General features: G+C 40.5%; 1 protein-coding gene across 2 annotated transcripts in view; it reads right to left on the bottom strand.

The window, feature by feature from the left end:
• DPH6 (diphthamine biosynthesis 6) overlaps positions 1–26935 on the bottom strand; it is a 234274-nt gene that overhangs the window by 38215 nt on the left and 169124 nt on the right. For both annotated transcript variants that reach the window (XM_083452645.1, XM_083452646.1), the window contains one exon: positions 9964–10369. In XM_083452645.1, coding sequence (XP_083308771.1) covers positions 9964–10369 — 406 coding nt within the window. The remainder of the gene's footprint in view (positions 1–9963; positions 10370–26935) is intronic.

The raw sequence follows: 26935 nt of genomic DNA, 5'->3' as shown, positions 1-26935 counted from the left end.
CTCCCCCCCCCCCCAAATCTCTCTCCCAAAAGAGATAATCACACAGGGTGATCAAAGCAGATTCTGTATTAACACTGAGCCTAAAACCCCTTTAAACTAACTAATTGGCAATGTGTGCACCAAACAGTGAGAGTTTGAAATCTACAGCATGGTCTCATTTGTTATTTTTTGCTCATAATTTTCAATATGTGAAAAGGGCACACGAAATGCATTAGGATAGTGGTATCTGATATCTGATATCAGAGCGGTCCTAATACTGCACTGAGAGTACCTTTACTTTAGTGCATTTTCTAGGGGGTTGGGCTGTTTGGTCTCCCAGATAAAAGTATTTTCAGATGCCTCTCAACTTTCTGGGCATGCGATTTGAGCAAAAAAATGTTGGGTGCACACAGAGATATTATAGGCATCAAATCACTGCTTTCATTCCATTTTGTCATTTTCTGTTTTGTGACTTCTGAGGCCTAGCTGGAAATTAAGAGCTGTTATCTGGCTTTTGCTCAAGTGTTTAGCAGCAGAGGAGGGGCGGGCCACTGCCACTGGTGAACAGGGCCTTGAGAACTCTCCTGACCTCCCACAGGATTGGTCTGAAATTAATTCTTTTTAAGAACTGAAGGGATAAAGACATTTACTGCTTATACAGCTGATGGGACCAAAGAAGCTGTAGTGTTTGGGGAGTAGGGACCTGCTAGTATTGGCAAGGAACACAAATTGCAACATACGAAAAGAACACTGAATTTAAGGGTCCGTTTTCAAGAAAATCTTTCCATAGATAAGATGCCACAGGAATGTGTCATCGCAGGCTGCACAAAAGGCAGAGATAAATCAATCTGAGTGATGGGAGATTGGGGGGGGGGGGAGCTTGTTTTTAGGACTAAATTAGACACAGGATCTATCTACTTCAGTATCCTTTTTCCGACCTTGATCACCTGGTTCAGTAATGCGTAAGGGCTAGAACCAAAAAGTGTATTTTTAAAGGCCAAGTAAGCTAGAGGCAAGATATTATTTTTATTCAAGGCTGAGTTTCTGTAACCTTGAGGGCTTTTTCCCCATTTAATCATTTTTGTGGCTAAGAGGAAGCCATAAGATGATCAAAAGTGATAAATTTTTCTCACAAAAAATATCTCAGGTTATAATTGGAAAGGACTTGTTTGGGATGTGAACTCTGAATTAGAGGTTTCAGTGCTAATACTATTTTTTATTTTTAAACCAGAGTCTTCACATCAATAACAGCGCAGAACATTTTCCAAGACATTTTGTTTAACCACCAGGAGGATTGTTTCTGGAAATATTTCTTTAGAATGAATCAATCTACTTTTTTGTGGGAGTTAGAAACCCTTTATAAAACAGTTCTAAGTAATGGTGTAATGCTCATTTAAAGGTGTGTTCAACATGGATCTCATCTTCATATCCGTTGATGGCACAGTGGGATAAACCCTCTCTCTGTGTGTGCGCACATTTTCAGGTTTCATGTTATATTAGAAGGGATAACACAGCATAGGAACATATAAAGGTTTTTGCAAAGCATTTGAGCATGCAATGCAAATCCTGGATCAGGACCCCAATTTAATCTCATCCTGAAAAAAATGTTTTCACCCAGGGTAAAGTAAATCATAAAAATCCTCCTCTCAGGTAGGACCACATTTTGATACTGGATATACAGCAGTAGCTCAGTCCCATGGTTTCACACCATCTTCCAAATGTATAGGCAAACAATAACTTTGAGCATTCTAGTCTCCAGCGGCATCTGGAAATAGAGCAAACATGGCTCTAACTCTAGTTTATCAGTTCAGATATCATACCAAACCACAGCTGGCACAAAGCAAGATTGGAAAATCCATTTCAAACAATGATGTCTGGATCTGGTTTCTGAACCAAGGTTTAGAGTGAAGTGTGAACTGAGTTCTCATGTAACACTAAACCTCAGTTTGTTTATGTGGTCTGTTAGTATGTTGAAGCCACCATGGTCAATTAACTATGGCTTGTTTTGCAGCCAACAAAACAGAATATGAAGCCATGGTTTGAAGCTGGCTTACAAATCTTGGCTTGCATTAACTATGGTTTCTTATAATGCCCAAACCCACTGTTCTCTCTTAATCCTGATTTATTTAGGCAACCTGCCCCAGACGCTCACCCTGTTAGAGAGGAGTGGGGCAAGAATGATGAGGAAACAAAACCAGCATTAGGTGAAGGGAGCTGTGCTCACCCACAAGATTGATTCTTGTCTGTTCAGCAAATCATAGCATAGTGTTATGTGCAAATGAGACTAGAATCTACCCTAGAAATTCCCAAGGCTTATTACACTTGTTAAGATTGTGTGCAAGTATCCTCTTGAGTTTATTATCTATGAACTAGTATAGAGGCATAGAGATGGGCCTTCTTAATGACTGCCTTCAACGACGGAATTCCTCTAGAGATTTCCCAAACCCTGATTTTGGGCATTTGGGGAACGTATTATTAGACCTTATAAAAAATGATGCCTTCTATAGAATGGGATTGAGCTGGTATTGTTGCTGAATTTTAAGATCTGTTCTATTTGCTTTACCTCATCTTACGTAGTAGCTTATGTACTCCTTCTGAGGTTCTGTTACTCTGCAGATGATTTCACAGTGGTGCATGATGATAAATCAGATCGAGGAATAGATAGCCATTTTATTATGTTGCCTAGTATCTGCTCCTATGCTTGTGATTTGTTTCTCTTTTTTTAAGGATTATGTAACGAGAGATTTCTTTCAATCCCTGTTAAATATTCAGAGACATTTTTGCATACTTTGTACGAACGAGGCTCGCAAAGTCTTAATAGTGAGAATGTTCACATGCTGAGGAATAACCTAGTTGTCTGGATGGTACAGGCAAATCATCTCAAACTTATTTATATTAATGTGCTATGGAAATGAGAATATGGAAAGAAATGGTCAGAATTTATGCTAAAGCCTTCTAAAGGCGTAACAGCATCCTACTAAGTATATATGTCAGCTTAATCTAATCCCCCAGCTTCCGACACATCCTGTGGTCTCAGCACGGTGCCTATAATGCTCTCATATGTTATGAGGGATTGCCTCAGAGAAGTTCACCATCAGGACCACACTTGGTTCAATAAAACTTTACATTTCATCTTAGGCTGACAGAAAGCTATCTTTCTCACATTTGCATCACAAACCTTTAGCTTCTCCTGACATCAATAACATTGGCTATAATACTACCACGTAATCTGTTACAACACATGGAGAGCACATATTTTCAGCTCTCATCTTACTTTGTCAGCTGCAATGGGCCGCTCTAATTTACTTGGACTTGCCTAAATGAACATGGAAATTCTTTGTGACAAAAGAGGGGAAAATACATGCTTTTAATTAGCAGCTCATTTGAGATTTGCGGCAGAGTTTCCTTTTCCCCGCCCCTGATAACTTCAAGTTCTACTACTTAAGCAAAGCATCTTTCTTTCCCCTTCATGTGTGCATTGAAGAGAAGAGCTGCAGGAATTTGCCTACGTCTTCAGGGGTGGATACAGATCAAAGAACAAGAATAGATCAAAAAATATTTTTGTATTTCAATCTTCTATCAGGAAAATCTAACTAATCTAATTAGCCGTGCATCAATAACTTACTTTGAGATATTTTGCTGTAAGACATCAGTCACGTCTAGGTAAATATTAATGTAACATTGAAACATATACACATCTGAACCCAATTTAAGGTTTCTGTTTGGTTAAAATGAGCACCATTGTTTCACTTGCTTCAGGTTTCTTGCTTTGTGGGACCAAAATGGCTACTAAAGCTCTGATCATTTTGTTGTTGTTAACTGGTGTTTGTCTTTGTTCCAATTTCCAGTGGAGACTGTTGAAAAGCAGGGCTATAGAAAGCTTTCTTGGAATTGTTATAGACGGGATAAGGAAATAACATGCTCAAAATACTACAGGCTCTACCTAACTTAAGAGGTAAGGCACAATATACTAAAATAAAGAAATAGCACATGGAACATAGAAGTCAGCCCATTGATCCATCTAATTCAGTATTGCCTATACTAAAGCAGCTAAAATGGCACCTGAAAGATCTTGTGGACCACAATATCCATAATCCCTGACCAATGGAAGTGCTGGCTCTGGCTGATGGGAATTGTAGTCCATAGCATCTTGGCTGACTCCATACAATGACTGGCAGCTGCTTTCCAGGCTTTCAGACAAGAATCTTTCCCAGCACTACCTGGCAATTCCAGAGATTTAACATGGGGACTTTGGCACGCAGCGTGTGCAGTTTACAACTGAGCTACATCCATTGCCCAAGACAGTGAAGCTTGGTCTCAGGCATATGACTGATTTTCTGAATATGGCATCCAATTGGTAAAGCAGAACACATTACAAAAGTCAAACCATTGCAAAGCCATCATGCAATGAAGTGGTTGTTGTGAATTGGCCCCTAAACTAAGGACAAACCTAACCGAGGCTTGAAATAATGCCAAAATGAAAAATCCACCCCATTTAAGACCCAGCATGGTAAACAGCTAATCTTTTTAATTTTATTTTCAAGACGAATTAGCATGAAACATATAAAGTAGAAACAGGAAAAAATAAAATCAGAAGTGTTGATGTTAAATTAACATAAAAGCAATTTACACCATCTAAATATAAAGCAGGCAGTAAAAAGGTTTGGAAGTAATAATTAATATAAATATATAAATATCATTTAAAAATACTTAAAAAGAGGTTTTCAAGGGAATATGCAAAAAAGCTCTGACATGAAGGTTCTACCTTGATTTTCTAACCTAGGATGCTTTTTTTTTTAACAGAAGATTTCTGAAAATTGTTTTAAGGTCATGTTATAATGAATTCAAAGGCTTAATTTGAACAATACTGACATATTCCTGGATGTGTGCCACCAATATATCAATTGCCTGAATACCTTTGGCTGTTGTGGCACAATACATATCTATTTCTCTGTATTATCTGCTATAGGTGAGGTTGTGCAGATTCTAGACGTGTCTGGATGCAGTGAGAGGCCTGATTAGAACAAAAAAAAACCCTGAGACTAAATTCTGACAAGATTTACAAATCTGGGAATTGGGCAGGTTACCTGCTGCCCTGAAAGAATAGGTATGTATGTTGAGAATGCTGTTAGATCCAGAACTGTTGCAGGTGACTTGTGGCCCCTATGGCTGAGGTCACCTTCAATCAGCTCTAGCTGGTTTTCATGCTATGACCGTTGAAAGCCTGGTCATAGATTATTGTAATGTGATCCATGCAGGGTTGCTCTTAAAGCTGGTCTGGAAGATGCAGTCAGCACAAAATGCACTGGTGGGGCTGCTATATGACGCAGCCTACAAGGAACACATTAGCACCAATTCTGAAAACTGGCTGCCAGGTTGCTGCAGACTAAGTTCAAGGTGCTCATGTTGACTTACAGAGCCATGTACAACTTGGGGCCTGGAGAACCTTCACTCATATAGACCTGCCCATGCATTAAGATCTACAGGGAGCACCATAACCATCTGAAATTGATTATGTAGGAGTCACCAAAATGGTAAAGTAAGGAAGGAGGAAAGGTTACAACATCTGGGCCTTTTTCATTTATAAAAAGGGGAGCAAGGGAGACATGAGAGAGAGATGTATGATTTTGCATGGTGTAGAGAAAGTGGATACTAGAACTCAGAGCCATCCAATAAAACTGAATGATGGAGATTCAGTACAGACAAATCACTTTTCCACACAATACAGTGGGCAACAGTACATTTCTGGCCCCCACGTGCTTCAGCGGAGCACACATAAGCCCACCCTGCCCTGCCATCTTCCAGGCCCAAAAGAACCTGTGCGTCAGCGGTGGTGCATCAATTGGACATGCGCAAAATGGGTCACCACCTATACACAGTTCAGCTATGGAATTTGCTCCCTCAAGACATAGTGATAGCCACAATTTTGGATTGCTTCCAAAGAGGATTTGACAAATTGATGAAGGGTAAGGGTATCATGGCTACCAGCCAAGATCGCTGTGTTCTACTTCCACTTCTGGCAGTGTGCCAGATTCAACTAATGAGTCCCACTAGTTGAAGCCTGTGCAATGACTTTGACTAGAGCAATGTGGCTTTAGCTCCCTCCCCTCCCCCTCCCCCTTGGAATTGGCTTGTGGGGAGGGGTTGGGAGAACCCCCAGAGCAGCTCATGGGGGAGGAGAGTGTTGGGATGCAGCCAAAGAATCAGGGGCAATTGGCAGGCCCCCAGCAGGCCCCAGCCCACCGGCTGGTGTGCCGGGGGATCTCCAATCCTTGGATCAGCGTGAAACTGCGACCCTAGCTTCAGAAGCCTTCAGAAGCTGGGCACGCACACTCAGCAGAGTAAATAATGCTGCGCAACAGAAGTGGCAGGGAGAGGCTGTGTGGAGCATATTTATTCAGCATACATCAGGACAAAAGGAAAAACATGTCTTCTCCCCTTCATGTCCAAAGCAAGCAGCACAAGCAAACGGTAGTTCCCAGCAAGCTGTGCTGGAGTGTAAACAGACATGTGACACACAACAGTTTCATGCCTGTACCTTAAGGTGGAATGGAATATCCCAACAGAGAGGAGGGATTTATTCTGCCTGGCAAACTGTAGTGCTTTCACTTATGTAATGATTGCTGTAGCACTATGTTGAATTCTCCCAGCATTCTTCTTAATGCCAGCCATAGGAGGGAAGAGCACTGCTGCTGTGATAACAAGATGTGGGATTAGATGGGCCTTTGGCCTAACCCAGCAAGATTCTTATGCTCTTATGTCATTACTGAGGGTCTTCTCCGTAATAGCACCCGAGCTGTGGAACTCCTAGATGCAGCTGACATACCTTTGCACCCGTGTGTTTGCTGAACATTAATGTCTGAGTCATTGGTTTATTATTGTGTTGGTTTTCTTTCCGTCATACGCACTGTATTTGAACTTTTTAACGTACCCCTCTCTGGGACTGCTGCCGTACAGGAGAGCAAATAATAAATGTTTTAAATAAACAAAATTTAGCTGCCCCAGATAGAACAAATTTACAGGATCAAGTTTACCTATTCATACCCTTAGAACTACTGCAAACTAATCTTTCTTCCTTGTATACTTACATTTTTAAAAAGAAAAACCTATTGTCAAATGTAAGAAAAAACTATATAGCTTATTATCAGAACCATTATACATCTCTTGAAACATTTGGGATTTGCAAGAGAAAAGATGATAACACAATTTGCAAGCTAGATGCATGTTCTATCAGCTCTTAAACAAAGCACTGCACAATAAATAATATTCTGTCAGGCTATATGTTCATTCCTTGCTTCGTGCATTAGCTGTGCTTATTCTATGCCACACTTTTATCGCTTTCTATTTTTATATTTTAAATCTATTAAGCAATGTCAACTTGAATTTCCTTTGAATAGTGCTGCAGGTTAGGTTTAAAAAAATAGGACAGTACAATCTTTGAGGGCTAACATTTATGTCAGCTAATTAATATGGATCAGTTGAGTTTTGCAAATATCTTTTTAAAAATGTTTGCGCATATGTGAGTCACCAATGGAAGCCTGATCTCTACTCACAAAGACAATGACAAAACTCTGCTAGGTTTTGTAAGAATAAAATGAGATCTGCAGCTATTTTGCAGCCCTGGCATATAGGTGTAAGAGGATTCTTTCTACAGCAACAGATCCAAGTGGTGGATCCATGCTGGACCACTTTGCGGGTTTCTCAAACCTGCTATCACACATTCAAGCAGGGGAATTAATGGGAAGAATTTTCCAGTGTCCAGCTAATGTCTTATGAATGATAGCATTATGAAGATCATGGTTATTCTGCCCAAAATACTTGTTCCTACACGCTCATCCTCTCTCTCCACAAGAAAGAACACACCATTTTTTTTTCATGTCATGGGATAAGAAACTCTCCATTATATTCTGAGCTACTACCAATCTTAAAGGATTATGTCTGTGGAAGCAAATTCTTCACACAGAACTTGTCTCCTTTCTCTAACACAATTTCTACTCATTAGCTCACTATGCATGATGATAAGTCTCACCCTTTCATGTGTTTAGTAGTAATTTTCTCTAACTGCCACTAAAGTTTATTACAAGCAGTGATCTTGATCCAGTTAACTGTTGCATACACATACATGAAGTATTGTATGGACATTAGAGTTTATTGTGGTTTGCTGATTTTATCTTCTGGTAGCCCTCCTGCTACCTTTATCCTCTGAAACCAAAGATTGGGGGGGGGGGGGCTACAATGACATGGCAACTGTTCTTTCTTGACACATGTCTGATAACTATACTACTACTACTACTACTACTACTAATAATATATACCCCGCCCATCTGGCTGGGATTCCCCAGCCACTCTGGGCGGCTCCCAACAAAATATTAAAATACAATAATTCATCAAATATTAAAAGCTTCCCTAAACAGGGCTGCCTTCAGATGTCTTCTAAAAGTTAGATAGATAGTTATTTATTTCTTTGACATCGGATGGGAGGGTGTTCCACAGGGCGGGCACCACTACCGAGAAGGCCCTCTGCCTGGTTTCCTGCAACCTCACTTCTTGCAGTGAGGGACCCGCCAGAAGGCCCTTGGCGTTGGACCTCAGTGTCTGGGCAGAACGATGGTGGTGGAGATACTCCTTCGGGTATAATAGGCCGAGGCTGTTTAGGGTACAGTCTTAGGGTGGAATCATCACTGAAGTCTTTGGGCAGCTTCTTCCAATTTAATGAGCAAGATTTCTGTACTATCATCAAAAGTCTAAAACCACAAAATGGGTCCGATTTCTTTCTTTTCTACATATTGTATTTTAGCCAAAATCCAAAATAAATCTGTGATTAAATAACCAAGCATTTGAAACACTCTAAATAAACGTTTCCAAAAGCCCACTTTAAATGTGATGTTTGGCTGAGCCTGTTTCTGGAGCTAAGCCATTATGCCCTGGCACAAATGATGACCTGATCTGATGGATCTTTCACTTTTCAATATTCCATGAGAAAAGGTCAGAAGTATGAGCAAGCCACAGGCAACAAGATTTATGGTGAATAAACCTCTGGTGTCAGATTTGTCCAATCTGATTTTTATGTGGGTACTGGCCCGTTATTGGTTCCCCACCTGAGATATATTGAAGGAAACTATCTTCATCAGATGGGCTGTAGATTCTTGATGACACACTGGAGTGGTTTTAGGCACAATATTATTGCATCAGAAATGGCAATACTCAGAAACCAGCAGTTCAATTTACCAGATTACTCTGTTACTGACATGAAGGTTTCCATACTTGAACAACAGAACTTCAACAGAAGACTTCAGCATCAAACAACCAATGAAGAAATTTAATACTATGCATTTCTTGTCATGCTACAAGCTACAGGTATTTTTTTACACAGTCATCTCTGATGCACTGAGTAAAATACTACCAATCTGCTGCTGTAAAATGTTGCTAGGCCTATAGACTATGCATTTAAGTTCTAGCTCAGTTATTATATTACAGTGGTGCCTCGCAAAACGAAATTAATTCGTTCTGCGAGTTTTTTCGTCTTGTGAATTTTTCGTCTTGCGAAGCACGGATATGCATTGACGGTTTCCCATAGGAATGCATTGACGGTTTAAAGAAAAAGGCAAGACATTTTCGTCTTGCGAAGCAAGCCCATAGGGAAATTCGTCTTGCGAAGCAACTCAAAAAACAAAAAACTATTTCTTCTTGCGAGTTTTTCGTCTTGCCAGGCATTCGTCTTGCGAGGTACCACTGTATTGTACTTTTTCATCTAATTGCCATTCAGTACACATACAGATTTCTCTCTGTACATCTGACAAAACGGGCTTTAGCCCATGAAAGCTTTGGTTAAATTGGCCAGAGAGACTAAATTGATTAGGTCTTTAAGATGCCACAAACCTGTTTGTTATTTTTGTTGCAACAGGCAAATAGGGCTACCACTCTGGAAATTGGTATTTTTTTGAGACGACTACAAATATGTATGTAGACAAGTCAGAAACTTACCTGCTTCTAGTGCCTCCATGTCAATGATATTCTTTCGGTAGAAAGTTCTAAAACCCAAAGGAGTTGTGTCACCATCTCCTGACAGCTTCTCTACTGCTTGCTTAAACATTTCCACCACGTCATGCAGGACACTGTCTAAGCTGATTGTAGATGTTGCTGGTGAAGTCAGGTTTAAGGACACGGAAATAGCTGCACTACAAGACGGACAGGACTGCACAGCTTCACATTCAATTTGGAAGTTCTCAAGTGACCTCAGTAGCACAACCTTCTGCCTTTGCTGTTGCTCATCTACTGCTGCAATGACATGCCATTCAATAGAGGCAGCTCTGGGAAGGGAAGGTACCACTATCACAGCCAGTTCTCCATATGCGGCAGGCACATTGGTATTCATGTCTTCATCTTCTGCCTAGAAATTAAAAGAGACCTGTCAGGGAACTGCCATCAGAACAGGGGCGGGAAACAGAGGGGCAGTTGTGTTACAGGGTGCCTCTGAAAATCTTGCGAAGCAGTTCCTTGTCCAGTGATGAGGAAAACTCCACCTCCAGTGGGGAAGAAGTGAAAGGGCCAGAGGATGCTTTGGGAGCCTCAGCACCACTTCTGGCAAAGCCTGCCAGGAGGGAAGCACGCTCCCTCCGTCGCTCACCCTGCGCAGAAGTCTAAAGCGCATAGAGGTAAGGAAAAGGATGGGCGTAACGAGGCTTTTATGCTGGAGGAGGTCCAGGAAACAGGCACTCCTGGATTCTGCTAGCGATTGAGTCAGACATGAACTTTGGGGTTCTACACTGTAAATAGTTTGCACCTAAATAAAACCTGTAAAAGACAGGTCGGAGTCCTGCCTGGTTACTCGTGAGCAGCCACCCTTGCTATGTGACAAGACTACTCTGAGTATTTAAAAGCTCTAGATTTTTTTATTATTTTTTAAATGCTCCGCCTGCCCCCACAGAGAAAGTGCTTGGCAAGATGTCTGAGCTCCTTCCCCAGACAAAGCAGGCTCCAAGGCTGATGAATCCCCTGCCAACATGCCTGGAGAACTCACTGCAACCTTGAGTAATAATGATGGACTGTGTGCTGGTCCCTGATTTGAGAGTACAAAAACAAACTCATTCACACAATGCCCATAATTCATCCAACCTGGTGGCCACATGTTGAGATGCGCTGCAGGAAGCCACAGGGGCTATGGCGGGGGTGGGGGGTGAGTGTTGGCTTGCTGAGGATCTAAGTTTCTTGTAAGCCAAAGGAGTAGGAAGGCCTTGCAGCCTCTGTTGCCACAGTGATGAGAGGCTGCCCTGTCTGTAGGGGTAGGTTGAATTTATTTACACATATATCTTGTTCTCCTTCAATTTTTTTAAAAACTTTTATATTCCTACCTTTTACTTTCTTTTGCATTTCTTGAGAGAAACCACATGCTAAGCAATGTTAAAAACTGAGGCTTCCTTTTGCCTGTCCATGTATTGGTAGCAACTTTTTGATATACCAATTTGCTTACATTGCAGTTCAGAATAGTAAATACGGCCCATTGTCTGACCCCTGAATGGAAAAATAATTACAAGTTAAAACAGTAATTTTACCTGGGGTCGATAAGGCCATAACACTCACTCTGCTTTCAATTCACATGCTCAATTTTCATCCACTCACTCTTGACTTCGAGAGGAAGGAATAATGACAGGTTGCAGACACTTTATTTCAAAATTCACTCACAAAGTTATTGACAAGCATTTTTCCTCCACAGCAAAGTCTCTGCTGCTTGACCCTCGTGAGCTGTTTACATGAAAAATGCACTTACATCTAGATTAACGATAGTGAAGTCTAATTCCACACCAAAACTTGTAGCAATTTCTTTAGCATGTCTGTGTTTGATATGGGAACAAAAATAGGGATAATTTGCCTCAAATTGCAGTCACTTCAGTCATAATAAAATCTCGCTGAGTAGTAGTACTGTTTGCTTTCAGTAGTTTCATTAGGTAAGCTGGGGCTGTTATTAAGGTACCAACACATAAATGTTATATTAGCACTTAACAGTAGCACAGAATTCTCCCTCCAGGAGATGAATTCTAACCTTGTCAATATAATTCTGCTTCCAGTACTGCAGAACAGTTTGAAAAGATGAATACTGGAGCTTTATGGTAGAGAAAAAAAGTCATGCTCATTCAGGCTTAAAGGCCACTTGGTTGGCCCAAGGTGCTGAGGTACTGCTTAGAAAATAAGTCTTAAAAAGCTGTCTCGGGTCAAGTCAAGCATTGAGACAAAACTTTCCGACTTTCTTGTACTTGTCTTAGGTTGTTAAATCAATTACTTTGTATTTCTGCTTGCCTTCAACTGCCATTTAGAATATGGAAAGAAATACACAGGAATTAGGCCAAGGCAAAAGTACAATTTCAAACTCAAACAAATGATCATCATTGCAAGTGAAAGACCGTGCACCATGCGCCCACATATTCATGTAAGCGCACATTTTACGGAGGCCTCAACCTTTAAAGTATGGATTTGTGTGATGGAGCTTCCAGGAATTTAATTCGCCCCCACCAGTGCTGCAGAAACTCTTAGTCAAATGGCCTCCAACTTGTTTTTAAAAACAGAGAGGCTAGTTTTGCAGAACAGAGAAATGTTTGAGAAACCGTTTCCAATTATAGCCTGTTAGATTATTTTATTACTGAGTATCTCGGCCTCTCTCAACACAGAAATCATCCAAACTATGCCTTAGAATTATGTAACTCAAGAAACACTGCAAGTGCTACCAATGTTGGTGGCATGAGTACCAAGCCTGACAGATGTACGTAATGATGCTCTTGAAAGGACAGGGATGGGTGCTCATGTTCTCATGATATTGCTTGTGCATTTTGCAGAATTTGAATCCTGCCCCTTTTTCTTCAATGCAAATGTAATGACAATGAATAAATTGTTCAAAGATTGCAATTGACATGTGCATGGGTATAGTGACCACACCCACCTCCTGCCATTCTCACCCTGGTCCAGTGGTCTCTGGTCTTAAAAAGGCAAGTACAGACCAGGGAGAAGAGTCGGTGGAAGAAGATTGGAAAAAAATCAAAGTATATTTACAGAAATACTGCAAAATTAATGAATGTTAGAAGAATGCTGGAATGAAGTTATATGGTTTTAGCAGAAATGTTATAAAGAATTAAGCAAAAACTGATTGTTAATGGGCCAAAGTGGAAAATTTAAAGTTAAATTGTGTTAAGATAAATTATAGAACAAAAAATTGGGAAAGACGGAAAGGATTTGCTGAAATAGCTAATTGAACTAGAATACAAAAAAGGGAGGTGTGAGGAGGTCGATGAAACAAGTAAATGAAAGGTAAAGATATGGAAATATTGGATGTGTTTTTAAATGTTTTTGTTTTTCTTGTTGTTTTGATGTATTTTTTTTTCTTTTTCTTTTTGATGTATTGTTTGTTAAATTTCTTATTGTTTTTCTTCTATTTTTTTCCTGTAACTATTAAACTTTTAATAAATATTATTTCAAAAAAGAAAAAAAAGAAAAAAAGGCAAGTACAGCTAAGGCTGAGAAAATGATAGCTGACTGGGCCTGATTGGATTCCAATGGCCAAAAATGCTCTCAAGTACACCTGCATTAAGGTTGCATCATTGAGCAGGAATGCCTTTTACCAGCTTCACCTGTTGAGAAGGTTACAACCCTTAGGGAGAGATGCCAGAGCTCAGTGGTAGAGCACAACAGAAGTTTCTACCCCAGCATATCTACTTAAACCATCTCAAGGAGGGCTGCAAAGGACTCCCTCTCAAGACCCTAGCTGCTGCCAGTCAGAGTAGACTGAGCTATATGGATTCATGTTCTGTTTGGGACCAAAACATGAATTATCATCCCCTGGCATGTAGGAGATTATTATGTATTACATTCTCGACTATATGAAACACTATTCAGATGCCATGTCTGATGTACAATGTGGTTGGATGATCTCATTACTTTCTCTAGTTTTCTAGAGCTTCTCTCACTGCGAGAAGTGAGGTTACAGGGAACCAGGCAGAGGGCCTTCTCATTAGTAGCCTTCCCAGCAGATGTCAAGGCAATAAACAACTCTTTTACTTTTAAAAGACAACTGAAGGCAGCCCTGTTTAGGGAAGTTTTTAATGTCTGATGCTGTATTGTTTTTAATATTCGGTTGGATGCTGCCCAGAATGGCCGGGTATTAATAGTAGTAATAATAATAATAATAATAATAATAATAATAATTTTCATTTGCCTGCTTGGCACAATCCAAGCTGCTTCCTTAGGCCTCAACGCATAAAGCTTCTTCCTTAACTAGCTCATATGTATCTTTTTTCTTCTATTGAAGTTTTCACAATACAATTGAAAGAACAAGCTAATCTGCAAGAAATAAAGAAAAGAAACTCATTCAGAATTGCTACAACCTGCCAGGAGCAGTCACGATAATAATACCCAAAAAGGGCAGCGGCTATACACCTGATATCCAGTATATGAACTTGGGCTACTTCTTTAAAAGATCACAAGTAGTGTTAATCGAAAGAACCTTTCCCTGGAGGTCTGTGAAAACCTCAGTTGTGCAGTATCTTCACAGGTGTTTTACAACATTTCTGGTTCTGCAAGCATTAGACTAAAGGGCGATATATGAATAGACTTCAGTAAATTGGGAAGAGGCATGATATAATTTAGATTAAAAAGTATATAGGTCAACATTATTTTAATACTCCTCTGCATTGCAGGGTGTTGGACTGGATGACTCTTGGGTTCCTTCCAACTCTTAAGATTCTATGATTCTGAGACTCGGAATGAGTCTGAATTTGAGATATGCAAGCAAGTGGTTTCATATGGCCTATAAAATTCCTGTTCTTAATCAACACCTGGAGAGGAAGAGTGGGAGCACACCCACCATCACTGCTGCTGACCTCCACGGCTTCACCCAAAGATCTGGACAGAATTTACATGTACAAGCTGTATATGCACAAACTCTTTTAAACCTTTGGATCACTGCCTGGTAGCCAGGAGCAAGACAAAAGAAATCCTGCCTTATCTACAGTTGGCAACCGCACGAACAGGGCTCTGGCAGATTTATAAACAACCCTACAAAATTAGATTCAGGTTGGTATTAAGTAAGCAATTCCCTTTTTTTTTTTAATACAGTGGTACCTTGGGTTAAGAACTTAATTCGTTCTGGAGCTCCGTTCTTAACCTGAAACTGTTCTTAACCTGAGGTACCACTTTAGCTAATGGGGCCTCCCGCTGCCGCCACTGCGTGATTTCTGTTCTCATCCTGAAGCCAAGTTCTTAACCCGAGGTACTACTTCTGGGTTAGCGGAGTCTGTAACCTGAAACATCTGTAACCCGAGGTGCCACTGTATCTGCTTGGAACTTATGACCATCCTGTCATTAATGACCATCGTTTTACATGAAGATCCTAAAAATTACATGAGAGGTGTCTGGGACACTATTTTGCTTCATCTTATTGGAACTTGTATGTTCAACCACTGCAGCTTCTTGTACCATCAGCACTTCCACCAACTGATCCCTTAGTACCTATTTTCCAAATTGTAACTGAGTGCAATTGATCTCTGCAAGCTGGGGACTTCGTTCTGTAGCTGCTGCTCACAATCAATAAAATTCTGCTCTCAATAAAACACTGTGCCATTCGCCTGTGCCCTTTCCTTGAATAAGCCACAACGTATTTGTATTAATTTACAGATTATGAACGTTTCCGTTTTGGAAACCAGCAACAGAGCCAAGAACCTAGCGCTGATAAGAATCACCCAGCCTCCCCCAGTTTACAGGTATATGCTATATTTTTCAACTGTTTAGTCTTTCTGTAGACTCGAGTTCAAGTAACAGTAGTGCGGAGAGCAGTGAAATGCTAGCTTGGATTCTTTTTCATAGTCGCTTCTTTGCTAGGATGACACAATCGGTGCAGGAAGACTGTTCCCATGACAAACCCTGCTTTTAGCCAACCATTATCCCCCGCCTCCTTCCTCCTGCTTTCTAGCTATATGGCTCTTCAGTCCTTGTTCCTCTTGTACATAATGGTAGTCTCATCCTTTGAAATTCCACAGCAAATGTTAGATAATATGTTCAATTATTTAAAAGAAAACGTCCAAATTGCACCACCAGCTAAACTCAACCATAGAATTTTACTCACGGATATACAATAGCCTTGTTTCAGCAAACAACCTCAATGTATAACACTTAGCCATGTCATTTTTTTAAAGAGGAAGAATCCTTATGGAAACAAAATCTGGCAGCTTGCAAAAATGAATTCAAGCAGTTTCATGTAATACCTGCTCCTTAAGGACCCAAGGAAATGTTTATCTCTTTGCAATCAGTATTTCTTATTTGAAAATGGGAAACAACAGCATAACTACCTACATAATAAGACAGATTATAGAAAATCTGCTCTCAAATTTATATAACAGACCGAATGAGAAAAACACCTGGCGGCTTCAATCTCATGGATTTTATTTCTAAAACACTAAGCAATTTAAGTGCCCAATCCTTCAGCTTCTGCTATTCAGGTAGACTGCTGTACACAGAAGAAACCTCTAATCAGGTGATCAATGGAACTAATAAAAACCGAATGCAGTGCTCTGAAAGGTCAGGGTAGGATTGCGAGTTTTAAATTTAGTTGCCTTTTCATTTGGAAAGCGTGACACCTGCTTTCAAAAACAACTGAACTTGGGAACTGGTTTCAAATGGCACAAACGGTTATTCTCTATATTGCAGATAATTTGCAGAAATTGTAGGATAATGTACTTTCGGGATGCTTACAAGACAAGCTTGCCGATGTGACTACCAGGCAGATTCATCCACTGGAATAACCGAAACACTCAAGGGATTTATATGGTCCATTGATATAGCTGTGAATAAGCCGAGTTCTCTTTCTCTTTTCTAAAAGACTTTGACTTTTTCCTCTGCAGTTTTCCTAGTGGAATCTCTACTTTGCAAGTGACAAACCTATTGTTGGTAAGGATACTTTGTTCTGAAGCTTAAACCCGGTGCACTCTTGTTATGCAGACACTGTGAGGAAACTTTCAAATGTATAATTTATAGGCTCATTAATCCTGTCACTATCATAATCAAAACTGCCACTGAAGATTTTTTTTTGAAAAACTGCAACTCCTTAAGGTAGCATTATCTTTCACTTTCATGATCCCATCACGTTCTTTATAGAACTAGCAATTCAGTATTCATTTTCTTTAATTTAGAATAGACCAAATGACAAAGAATCTCCATTTCCTTGGACAGCAAAAGTAGCAGACAGGTAATCTGTGCAAAAAAAAGTAGGGGGAAAAAGTAATGGGAGTAATTATTTAACAATCAAATAATTGTAAGCAAATGTAAATTCTGGCTTTTTAGCTGCCAAGAAAGTTTCAGGGCGGGTAGTTTAGAAAAAAATGGCAGCCTTATTAAGTTTCCTCAAATTGCTTCCAGTTAACTCTATGAAGCAAGCATTTTTAGTAGATGAGCATCTCCTCATATGTACTGAATACTATTGTAAACTTTTTCAATGCACAAACATTGGGGGGAAATCCTGGATTTGCATTGCCACCATACACGAACAACTTGCTACCAGGAAATTACTAGGAAATTATGCAGTGGCCATTTCTGAGTACAGTCAAACCTTGGTGTCAAATGGCTCTGTTTCTGAACGTTTTGGCTCCTGAACTCGGAAAACCTGGAAGTAAATGCTCCAGTTTTCGAATGTTTTTCGGAAGCCACAAGTCTGATGCAGCTTCCACTTTAGTGCAAGAGGCTCTTGCAACCAATCAGAAGCTGTGCCTTGGTTATCGAACATTTCGGAAGCCGAATGGGCTTCTGGAATGGATTACGTTCGGCAACTGAGGTTTGACTGTAATAGAGGCTGGGGCTGATGGAAGTTGTAGTCCAAAACACCTGGAGGGCACAGGGTGGGGCCTAAAGTTACTGGGCCTAAAGTTCACTTACGTTATGGTAATAATAATAATAATAATAATAATAATAATAATAATAATTTTTTATACCCCGCCCTTCCCAGCCAAGACCGGGCTCAGGGCGGCTAACACCAGGTATAAAAACAATTGATTAAAGTACAACTTAAAAAGAAGATTAAAATACAACATTAAAATGCAGCCTCATTTCAGTAGAAACTCATATCAAAAACTTTTTGGGGATGAAAACGTCAAATCTTCACCAAGGCCAACTATCCAGACTGGTCCTACGTGAGCCAGAAAAAAGCCAGGGAAGTCCCCAAATAGGAGTTCCACCACAGAAGGAGAAAGGAAAAAGGAAAGAAGGGAAGGGGATCAAGTTGATTCCAAGCCAAAGGTCAGCTTGTCTTACAGGCCCTGCGGAAAGAAATCAGATCCTGCAGGGCCCTGGTCTCATGAGACAGAGAGTTCCACCAGGTCGGAGCCAGTGTTGAAAAGGTCCTGGCTCTGGTTGAGGCTAATCTGACATCCTTAGGGCTCGGGACCTCTAGGGTGTTGCTATTTATGGACCTTAAGGTCCTCCATGGGGCATACCGGGAGAGGTGGTCCCGTAGGTATGAGGGTCCATAACTTACGTTATGGTAGTGGTGCCAGGGCTGGTGCAGGATCATCTAGTCCAACCCTGGCAATGCATGAATATGCAGCTGGCCCATACAAGGATCACACCTGCAACTCTGGCTTTATTAGCACTAAGCTCTAACCAACAGAGCTAACAGGAAACTTACTCATATAATTAAATGCATACATACATATCACATACAGAAAAAATTAAAAATCTGCAAATATATCAGACTAGTAGAAAGAGCACAAATAAATATACTGTTTGCAGAGCACTAAAATGTACATCAAACTGTATGTATTAGCCACTCGCTATCCTTAATCTTTTGAGTTCAGTGCTTGAACTTTGAAATCACAATAAGCAGAAGGCAGCCACCTTAGTCATTACGGCCTATAATCTCCCTCGCTGACAGTCTTACATATTAAAATGGTCCTTCATGCCACAATCCTTTTAAAGTATTCTCAGTGCTACAGAAATAATTTTGGAAGCAAAATATCTAAACAGTAAGCATAATAAAAATGAAACAGGTTAAAGCTTATTACCAGCAGGAAGCAAATGTGGTAAAACTCTTGCCAGTTCCCCTACATTTCTTCCCCAGCAGGGACTTTCTGTCAAGCTGTGAGTTAGTTCTAGAGTATAATGCAGGCTGCTGTTAACAGCAATTGCACCTTCCTGCACCACAGCATTGTACTAAGAATTCACTTTGATTTTTGATTTCTCCCTTTGTAATAATAATGTTTAAAATATTTCCTGCAGAGCTAAAATGTAAAGTCAAGTACTGTATGCCAGTGAAACACAAGGATATGAAAATATGAAATTGATAAGAAAATAATTGCCATATTGAAAGGCTATTTTTCTTGCCAAACTATGGGTTCCTAAGACAAGATAAGAATAATGATTAAAGTTAAGATTCCTTGAAATACCTCTCAAACATACATAATTCAATATATCTGTTACAATGTGGAAGAAGCATAACTATTTAAGGAACAAAGCCATAAATTGATAGCAATATAAAGTAGAAGCAGATCACGTCTGTCGCATGGAATCTGATCACAGACTATCATTCTCCAAGTTTTATTCTGTGTGGTGTCAAAAATACACTCTTTTGGAGGGAGCTGCTAAACTGAGTTAAGGGGGGTTTTAAGGCCAGGAAGGTCTAAATAATAAAAAGCAGATGCAAAGGTACATTCAAATGATAAAAAGAGCCAACTTCACAATATTTAATGGATATATTTCATTGAAATGCTTTATTTCAATCCAGAGTGGAATTTTTTTTAGATATCTGTAAAATGTCTTTGAAAGTCTACTTAGCCTTCAAAGAGTGAAATTCACCCAAAAGTTGAGAGCTGAATGGCTACAATAAAATCTTTACTGCAATCTTAGGCTTCCCATAGAAACCCAGAACGTAATTACCATATGCTAATACTAGTGCTGAACCAACCACTTCCGCTGCCTTCTTCTGGTCATTTGCAGCAGAGACATGCCTTATACCTGCTCCAGGTGCTATGCAATACTCCCCCCCCCTTCTTTCTAAGCTTAAAACCAGTGAGGAAAAAAATACATGGTTCCTTCCTTTAGTATGGTAAACCAAAACCTTCCTTAAAAAAAGGCTATGGGTTTTTCCTACCCCACAGGGAGGGAGATTTGGTTCAGCTTTAGCTAATATGTGGCATTTTGTTACTCCAGAAGTTACTCCAGGCAACATAGTACAGGAATTTAATATTTCTTTTTCTTTTCTTTTAGTAGCCCTTAGCATGGCAGAGAAAGAGACAGCGCTTTAGTCCAACATAGTCACAGTATTATGCCTGAGAGGAAATGCTGGCCATTTGAAATAAGAGAAAAGCAATGCCTTTGATTTAGAAGGCCAATAGGAGAGGGTCATAGTGCAAGGGCAGAGCACCTGAGTTGCATTCAGGAAGCTCCAGGGTCAATCCCCAGGATCTTCAAGTAGGGCTGGGAGAGATCCCATCTGAAATCCTTGAATGCCTCTACTACTCAAGGCAGACAATACTGAGCTAGATGAACCAGTGGTCTGATTCAGCATAAGGCAGCTTCTCATGCCTGAATTCATGGGGTGGGGGTGGGGAGAGGTCATTGTCACACTCTCGGATATTCAATACTTTCTCAAAAACTAACAGATATTCTATGACAAGTGCAACATTTATTCATATACTGGTTTTTCTGTGTATAAGGTGATTTTTTTTTTTACTGAAAAAGTATGTTAAAAAGTTGGGTGCATTGGTGGGACGGGAGATTGGGTGTAGCCGTGAGCAGGAGATTTGTAGCGGTGCTAGGGTGGGTGTTTGTTTGATGCGGCAAGGGCTGGTGCCGATGATGTGTTGCTGCGGCAATCAGCAGTGCGATTGGCGGCTGCTTGCACTGAGAAGGCTGACAATAGGTTTATTCGGGTATGCGTGCGAGTGTAAGCGTTGGCCCTTTGTGGGAGCGATTTTTGACACCCACCCAAAAAGCTTAACATCTCTGGGAAATCCCCCCAAAGCTCAACAATTCTGTGCAACCCCCCCCCAATTTTCTTAATACTGAGTCCCCCCAAATAGGGTGCGCCTTATACATAGAAAAATATGGTAACTAGTATAGCAATAGTTCAAATATGAAGTTGCAGGAGCAGCTTAAACCTTGACAATAGGCGACGGCCCAGTCTTAGTACCACCACCATGGTGGACGTGAGTAGGGAGCCATCTGCTGCATGACACCACTTCTAACTTGTGTGAGCTGTCAGTCTGCCAGCTCAGTTCAGAGGAGAGATGGGGCAGCAAGAGACAATGGTACAATATGTCAAAGTTCTGTCCATTAGCTGCGGACAAAATTTCATCACAGTAACCAAGTTTGCCATAACTCAACATTTAGTTCCTCTTCTAGTCTCCTGTACTCCCACAAAAGGAGAATTCTGAAATACTGGGCATTAAATACAAAAAGAAAAGAAAAGCAAGAAAAGCTGTGAAAGGCCTATCTCCTTCCAAATGTTCATAACTCTGACATTGGCTGGATAGACAATCATGAGGGTACCTAGGGACCACAGCAACTCTTCTCAGTCTGGGCACAATCCACCATTAGAATGCAAAGGAAAATCCCACACCCACTCTCTAATAACAGTGACATGTGGCTGAAGGTGTGGACAATCAGCTACAAATTCGCTCTTAAAAACTTTGGACCAAGCAGCAACTATAAATGGTTGGCCCAGAGGGAAGGTCCTGGGGTAATTAACCGCAACCTCTCACTATCACCAGCTTCCTGCCAGGAAGGAATGCAAGCCCTCAAAAGGAGTGCCAAGAAAGCTTGCCAGGTCCATTGGTTGTGATAAACACCCATGGTAGCAAAGGCTGCCGAAAGAGCTAATAGGCTCAGCAGTTTCCCATGTCAATCTCTAGACACTGGAAGCCAACATTTTAATTGCTCAACTGCAGTTAGTGTAAACTGAGGTTCCCATTGACCGATGACTAACCTGTTGCAATGCTAAACTCAACATACGTCAGTGCTTTGTTACTCGTTTATTAGTACTTAAGTGGACAACCTTTTTTTTAACAACAACAAAAAATACCTGTTAGACTTTATACTGAAAACTAAAGGCTTGTTGTTATAAATAACTAATTATGAGTACTATGCTAATTTTTGCAGGTCAACACTACAGATCTATACAAAGCAAAATCTGCAGTTCTAGACTTACTTATCAGAGAGAAAGCCCAGCTGAGCTCAATAGGACTTCCATTTGAGTAGATCTGTTATATGATTTCACTGTAAGGCAGATATATATATATTCTCTTATTTTTTTCCAGACAGACCCCCACACACAAGAGTGAGTGGTGAGTGGGGGTTATGAAAACCCCAAATCACAAACAAGAGATCTGACAGAGTGCTATAAGAATGCATTATACAAGCCAAAAGCATTTATTCTGCTTCATGGATGAAGAAGAAAAACACAGAGCAGTTAAAGTGATTATTCACTGCTGAGCTGGCATACATGTTGCTGGGTCAGTGGCTGGCACTGTGTGCTGTGTGAAAGTTTAAAGCAGCATTAAAATAGCAGTAGTTCACATTCAAGTCACTGTAAGTATCCAGGCCTGAATGAGAGCAAAACAAAAAGGACCAGATATACTACTTTTGTATCTCACATTTCCAAAGCCCAATTATTTGGCAGTAAGCTCCTTGGAACTCAATGTGGCCGACTTCCAAATAGAAGCGTTTTTAGTCAGGGTCCCTGGCATTTCAGAGTGGCAGGTAAAATTGACACAGATATAATTCAAAATGAGTAAATTAATAAGGTAAGTGGACACTGAGCACTATAAATAAAGGAACAGAACACACTGAGCTCCTGGGGAGGCAAGGCTGTGGAACTGTCTCTGGGGAAAAAAAATCACCTTGAACTGTTCTCCCATGGCCTGGACACATCTTCTCTATTCCATAGCAAACATTATACAGACATGTTCTTACAGATCTGGACAGATTCTCAGTGAGAGAGCAATGGTCTCCTTTCTTTGAAGCCCTTCAAGACCTCATTTCTTGAAATGGCAAAGTCAGGTGGTGAATGTTGAAAGAGGTAAGGCCATAACAGATAAAAAGAGAGATGTATCAGTATTTTCACTGGAACTCTGACGACTGCAAAACTGCAAACTTAAGGGAGGATTTCTCAAAACACATCAGTGAGGACTGGGCATGCTCAGTAGCCAAAGACTGCCAGTTTGGGGGGACAGACAGAAAGTACGTGGTGAGGGGAATAGAATGCCTTGCTTCCCCTTGCTAGAGTAAATATAACTGTCTCCATTTTAGCAGGTATCATGGAAATATTCACTATCTAAATAGGGTATGGGACCCTCTTGCTGAAAGATGTCCTGGAGGCAAGAGATTTTCCTGCTATGACATTTTACAGATGACACCATGCTGGAGGTACCTATTTCCAGCACTTCCATATGAACAGAGCATCACTGAGCTTGTTTAAAGCCCACCATCTGTACTAGAAATTGGCAGACCTGCATGAACATGTGAGATTCGGAATGGGTTGGTCCTGAATTGGCGAGGCCTGAGGGCTCATATGTTACCACTGGGGCAGGGCTTAAACATTTCCCTGCAGTCTGAGTCCTTCCCATAAATCCTCTTTCTTGGCTTAGCAAGAAGCTTCCTTGCTATGCTCCCTCTCTCCACGCTCCCATCCACCTGCCACGAGCATGCATAACAGCACCACTCTGGAAAGCAGGACCTTGCCACAGGTATACCCTCCCCCTTTAGTACTATTGCTCAGAGTTCCACCCACCCATGCTGCCCTTCAGAATACAATACAGTATTTATTCATCCTGGTAATCATGAGTTTTGTTATTGTTTTGTTTATTTATCTGGCTTATCCTTAGTCTACTTTAGGAAAGCAGGGTACAATTAAAAGGTTCTTACAATAAAAGTAATACTGAAATAAAGATGACACAAATGTGAAAGGGGAGTTCGAATCAATCCTCACCTTGTTCCCGCCAAACACTCTCTTCTGTCTCTCATGTATTAATCTCATGCATTTTTATACATTTTTTAAAGGCTATAGTTAAAGCCATTTAGGCCATGTCCTTCATTGTTCGCCATTTCATCGTTCTTTCAGTGACTATGTTCAATTATAAATGCTGCAATCTATGCAGCTTTCTCAAAATGTATAGCATAATTCACTGACCTATTTCCCCTGATTATTCTTATCTGTTTGCTTTTTTAAAAGCATTACAATCTTTTTATGTTCCTTTGTGGACCAGTTTCAAAAGGCACAGCAATTCCAAAGACATTTAGAGTTCTATCTAAGTGTGACCTGTGTTAAATATTTACGTTATAATTACCTCACAAGAATACAAAAGCGTTTTTTAAAAAAATTCTGGCCCTTGGGAAATGAAATTTGTAAGACACAAGATGAAAGTCTCACCCTTACTGGATGTTTTGTACATGAGCTCACAGGAATCTTGCTTTTTAAATGCTAGAGTCAATGAACATTCACAACATTTCAATGCAGAATAAATGCCACAATCCTGATATGGCAGAAGATACTAGCTAATTATATCTATAACTTTTCAACGGAATTTATACGGGACCTCATAGAAGCTTATAGAAATATCTTTCAAACTAATTGGTTTCCCCTCAATAGCATGACCAGCTACATTAATATAACCACAAGAGATTTTCTAAAAAGGAGAGCAACGTGATTAATTTTTCTGCTGCTGTTCTGTGATTCTTCCAAGGATACAGTGATTGAGTGGATGCAATGCAAAGTCTAAGAGATCCGCATTGTCCCCAGGAGGTTCTTGTAGTTTCAGGTGAAGAGATGGGCCCAACCTCTTTCCCATTTCCTCTTACTCTTCGGCTCCCACTCCCTAGCCATCCCACCCATTCACCACCTGCCCAATTACTGGTTCTACTATGTTCCAATCCTCACCCTCGGCTCCCCCATCTTGATTTGCTACATCCACTTCCCTCCCTGCTTGGCTCCTTCCTGTCTCATCCCTTCCTTTGCTTGCTGCTGCTACTGCAGCCGCCGCCAATGTATACATTCTCTGAGGCCAGGAGAAGCAGCAGTTCTGCTGGTAGGTGACATAGGGATGGGGATAAAGGGAGGTAGGAAATAACTTCCAACCTATCCAGGCTTTCCAGATATAGTGGAATGCGATTCCGATGCCACCATCCCAAATAATCATCACTGTTTTCTTAGTACACCACTTTTCATGCAAAAAGAAAGCCAATACCTTTGGTTTTCGTTACACTCTATGTGACAAAAACAGAATGATCTGACCTGGCTTTTGTGCATCATATAATTGTAGAGTTGGAAGGGACCCTAAGTGTTGACTTGTTCAACCCCCTGAAATGCAGGAACCACAGCTAAAGAATCCCTGACCGATGGTCACTCAACCTCTGCTTAAAAACCTCCAGTGAAGGAGAATCCATCATATTCCATTCCAGTGTCAAACAGCTCTTACTTTCAGAAAGTTCTTTCTAATGTTTAGTCAAAATCTCCTTCCTTGGAATCTGATTCCATACAGAAGCGCTTGGTGAAGCAGTTTTAATAGTACGACGTGAATTATATCTGTAATTTGAATCATGCAAAAGTTTCTGACAAACAGGACAGGCAATTGCTCAGTGACTGGTGCAAGAGTCCCCAGTGAGCTTCATTATTTGATGAAAATTATTTATTTATCTATTGATTATTATTTTTTAAAAATAAACTAGGTTGCTTTTCCAGACAACACCCATCAAAAGCAGAAGAAAACAATAAATAAGATTAGAACTACTGCCTTCCATATCAAAACCAAATGTTATATTTATTGCAGCCTATGTACGGTCGCCAAAGAAGACAAAGAATTTATGCTACACATTTGCCTATGTGTGAAACGAGACAGTTCGCGTGCCATCATCCCCAATGCACCATGTTTTGTATCATTACACATTGTGTGATGATGCTATCACACTTAGCTTCTCTGCCATGCACTTAATTTCATTAGCTGGTCACTTGTCTGGAAAGGGCAACGAGGAGACAATTAGTTGAAGCTGGGGGACAACAACACCACACCTAGGAATCGTGGGAGTTTTTCACAGAGTTGCCCTTTATGTAACACAGCTCTGCAATGTCCTTAAAGAGCTGTTAGTAAATGATAGAGTTCAACCACAACTCAATAATATGCCTGAGTGAATGAGAATGAACTCTTGCAACTAGTTGCTGCTATTTCATTATACTATAAACATTTGGAATCTTTCCATCAATCAATAATGCCATCTGTCCCATCCAAAATAAGTGGACTACAACCCATATGGTTTATTTTCTTTATATTGATAATTACAGGGAATGAGTTAGCAAAAATCACTCATAATATCATCATGCTAGATAATGACATTGTTACTTCTTTTTCAGTAGAGGAAAATGCAAGCCATTTTCAAGAAGAGAAAATTCTAGGCCTGGGACAGGGCTCAGAAAGCTGCCTTATAATGAGTCAGAGCTTCTGGCTCACTTTTGTCCATGCTGACTGGCAGTGAGTGGCTCTCCAAGATTTCAGGTGGAAATCTCCCTAAGCCCTAGCTAGAGATACCCAAGGCTAAACCAGGAACCTTCCACATGCAAAGCAAATGCTCTACCACTGAGCTATCAGAGCCTCTGCCAAGAAACACGTCACAACCCTACAAAGAAAACAATATTCACATGGATATTAGGGTCTTCTGCTGGTTCTCTAACTGCGAAAAGGGAAGTTACAGGGAACCAGGCAGAAGGCCTTCTCGGTAGTGACACCTTCCCTGTGGAACGCCCTCCCTTCAGATGTCAAGGAAATAAAACAACTATTGGACTTTTAGAAGACATCTGAAGGCAGCCCTGTTTAGGGAAGTTTTTAAGCACTGATGTTTTTATTTTGTTTTTATATATGTTGTAAGCTGCCTGGAGTGTCTGGGGAAACCCAGCCTGATGTGCGGGGTAATAATGATAATGATGATGATAATAATAATAATA

Source organism: Podarcis tiliguerta (assembly GCF_965153285.1).
Source record: "Podarcis tiliguerta genome assembly, chromosome: 1".
Taxonomy (NCBI): Eukaryota; Metazoa; Chordata; class Lepidosauria; order Squamata; family Lacertidae; genus Podarcis; species Podarcis tiliguerta.
This window is presented reverse-complemented; position numbering and strand designations above follow the sequence as displayed.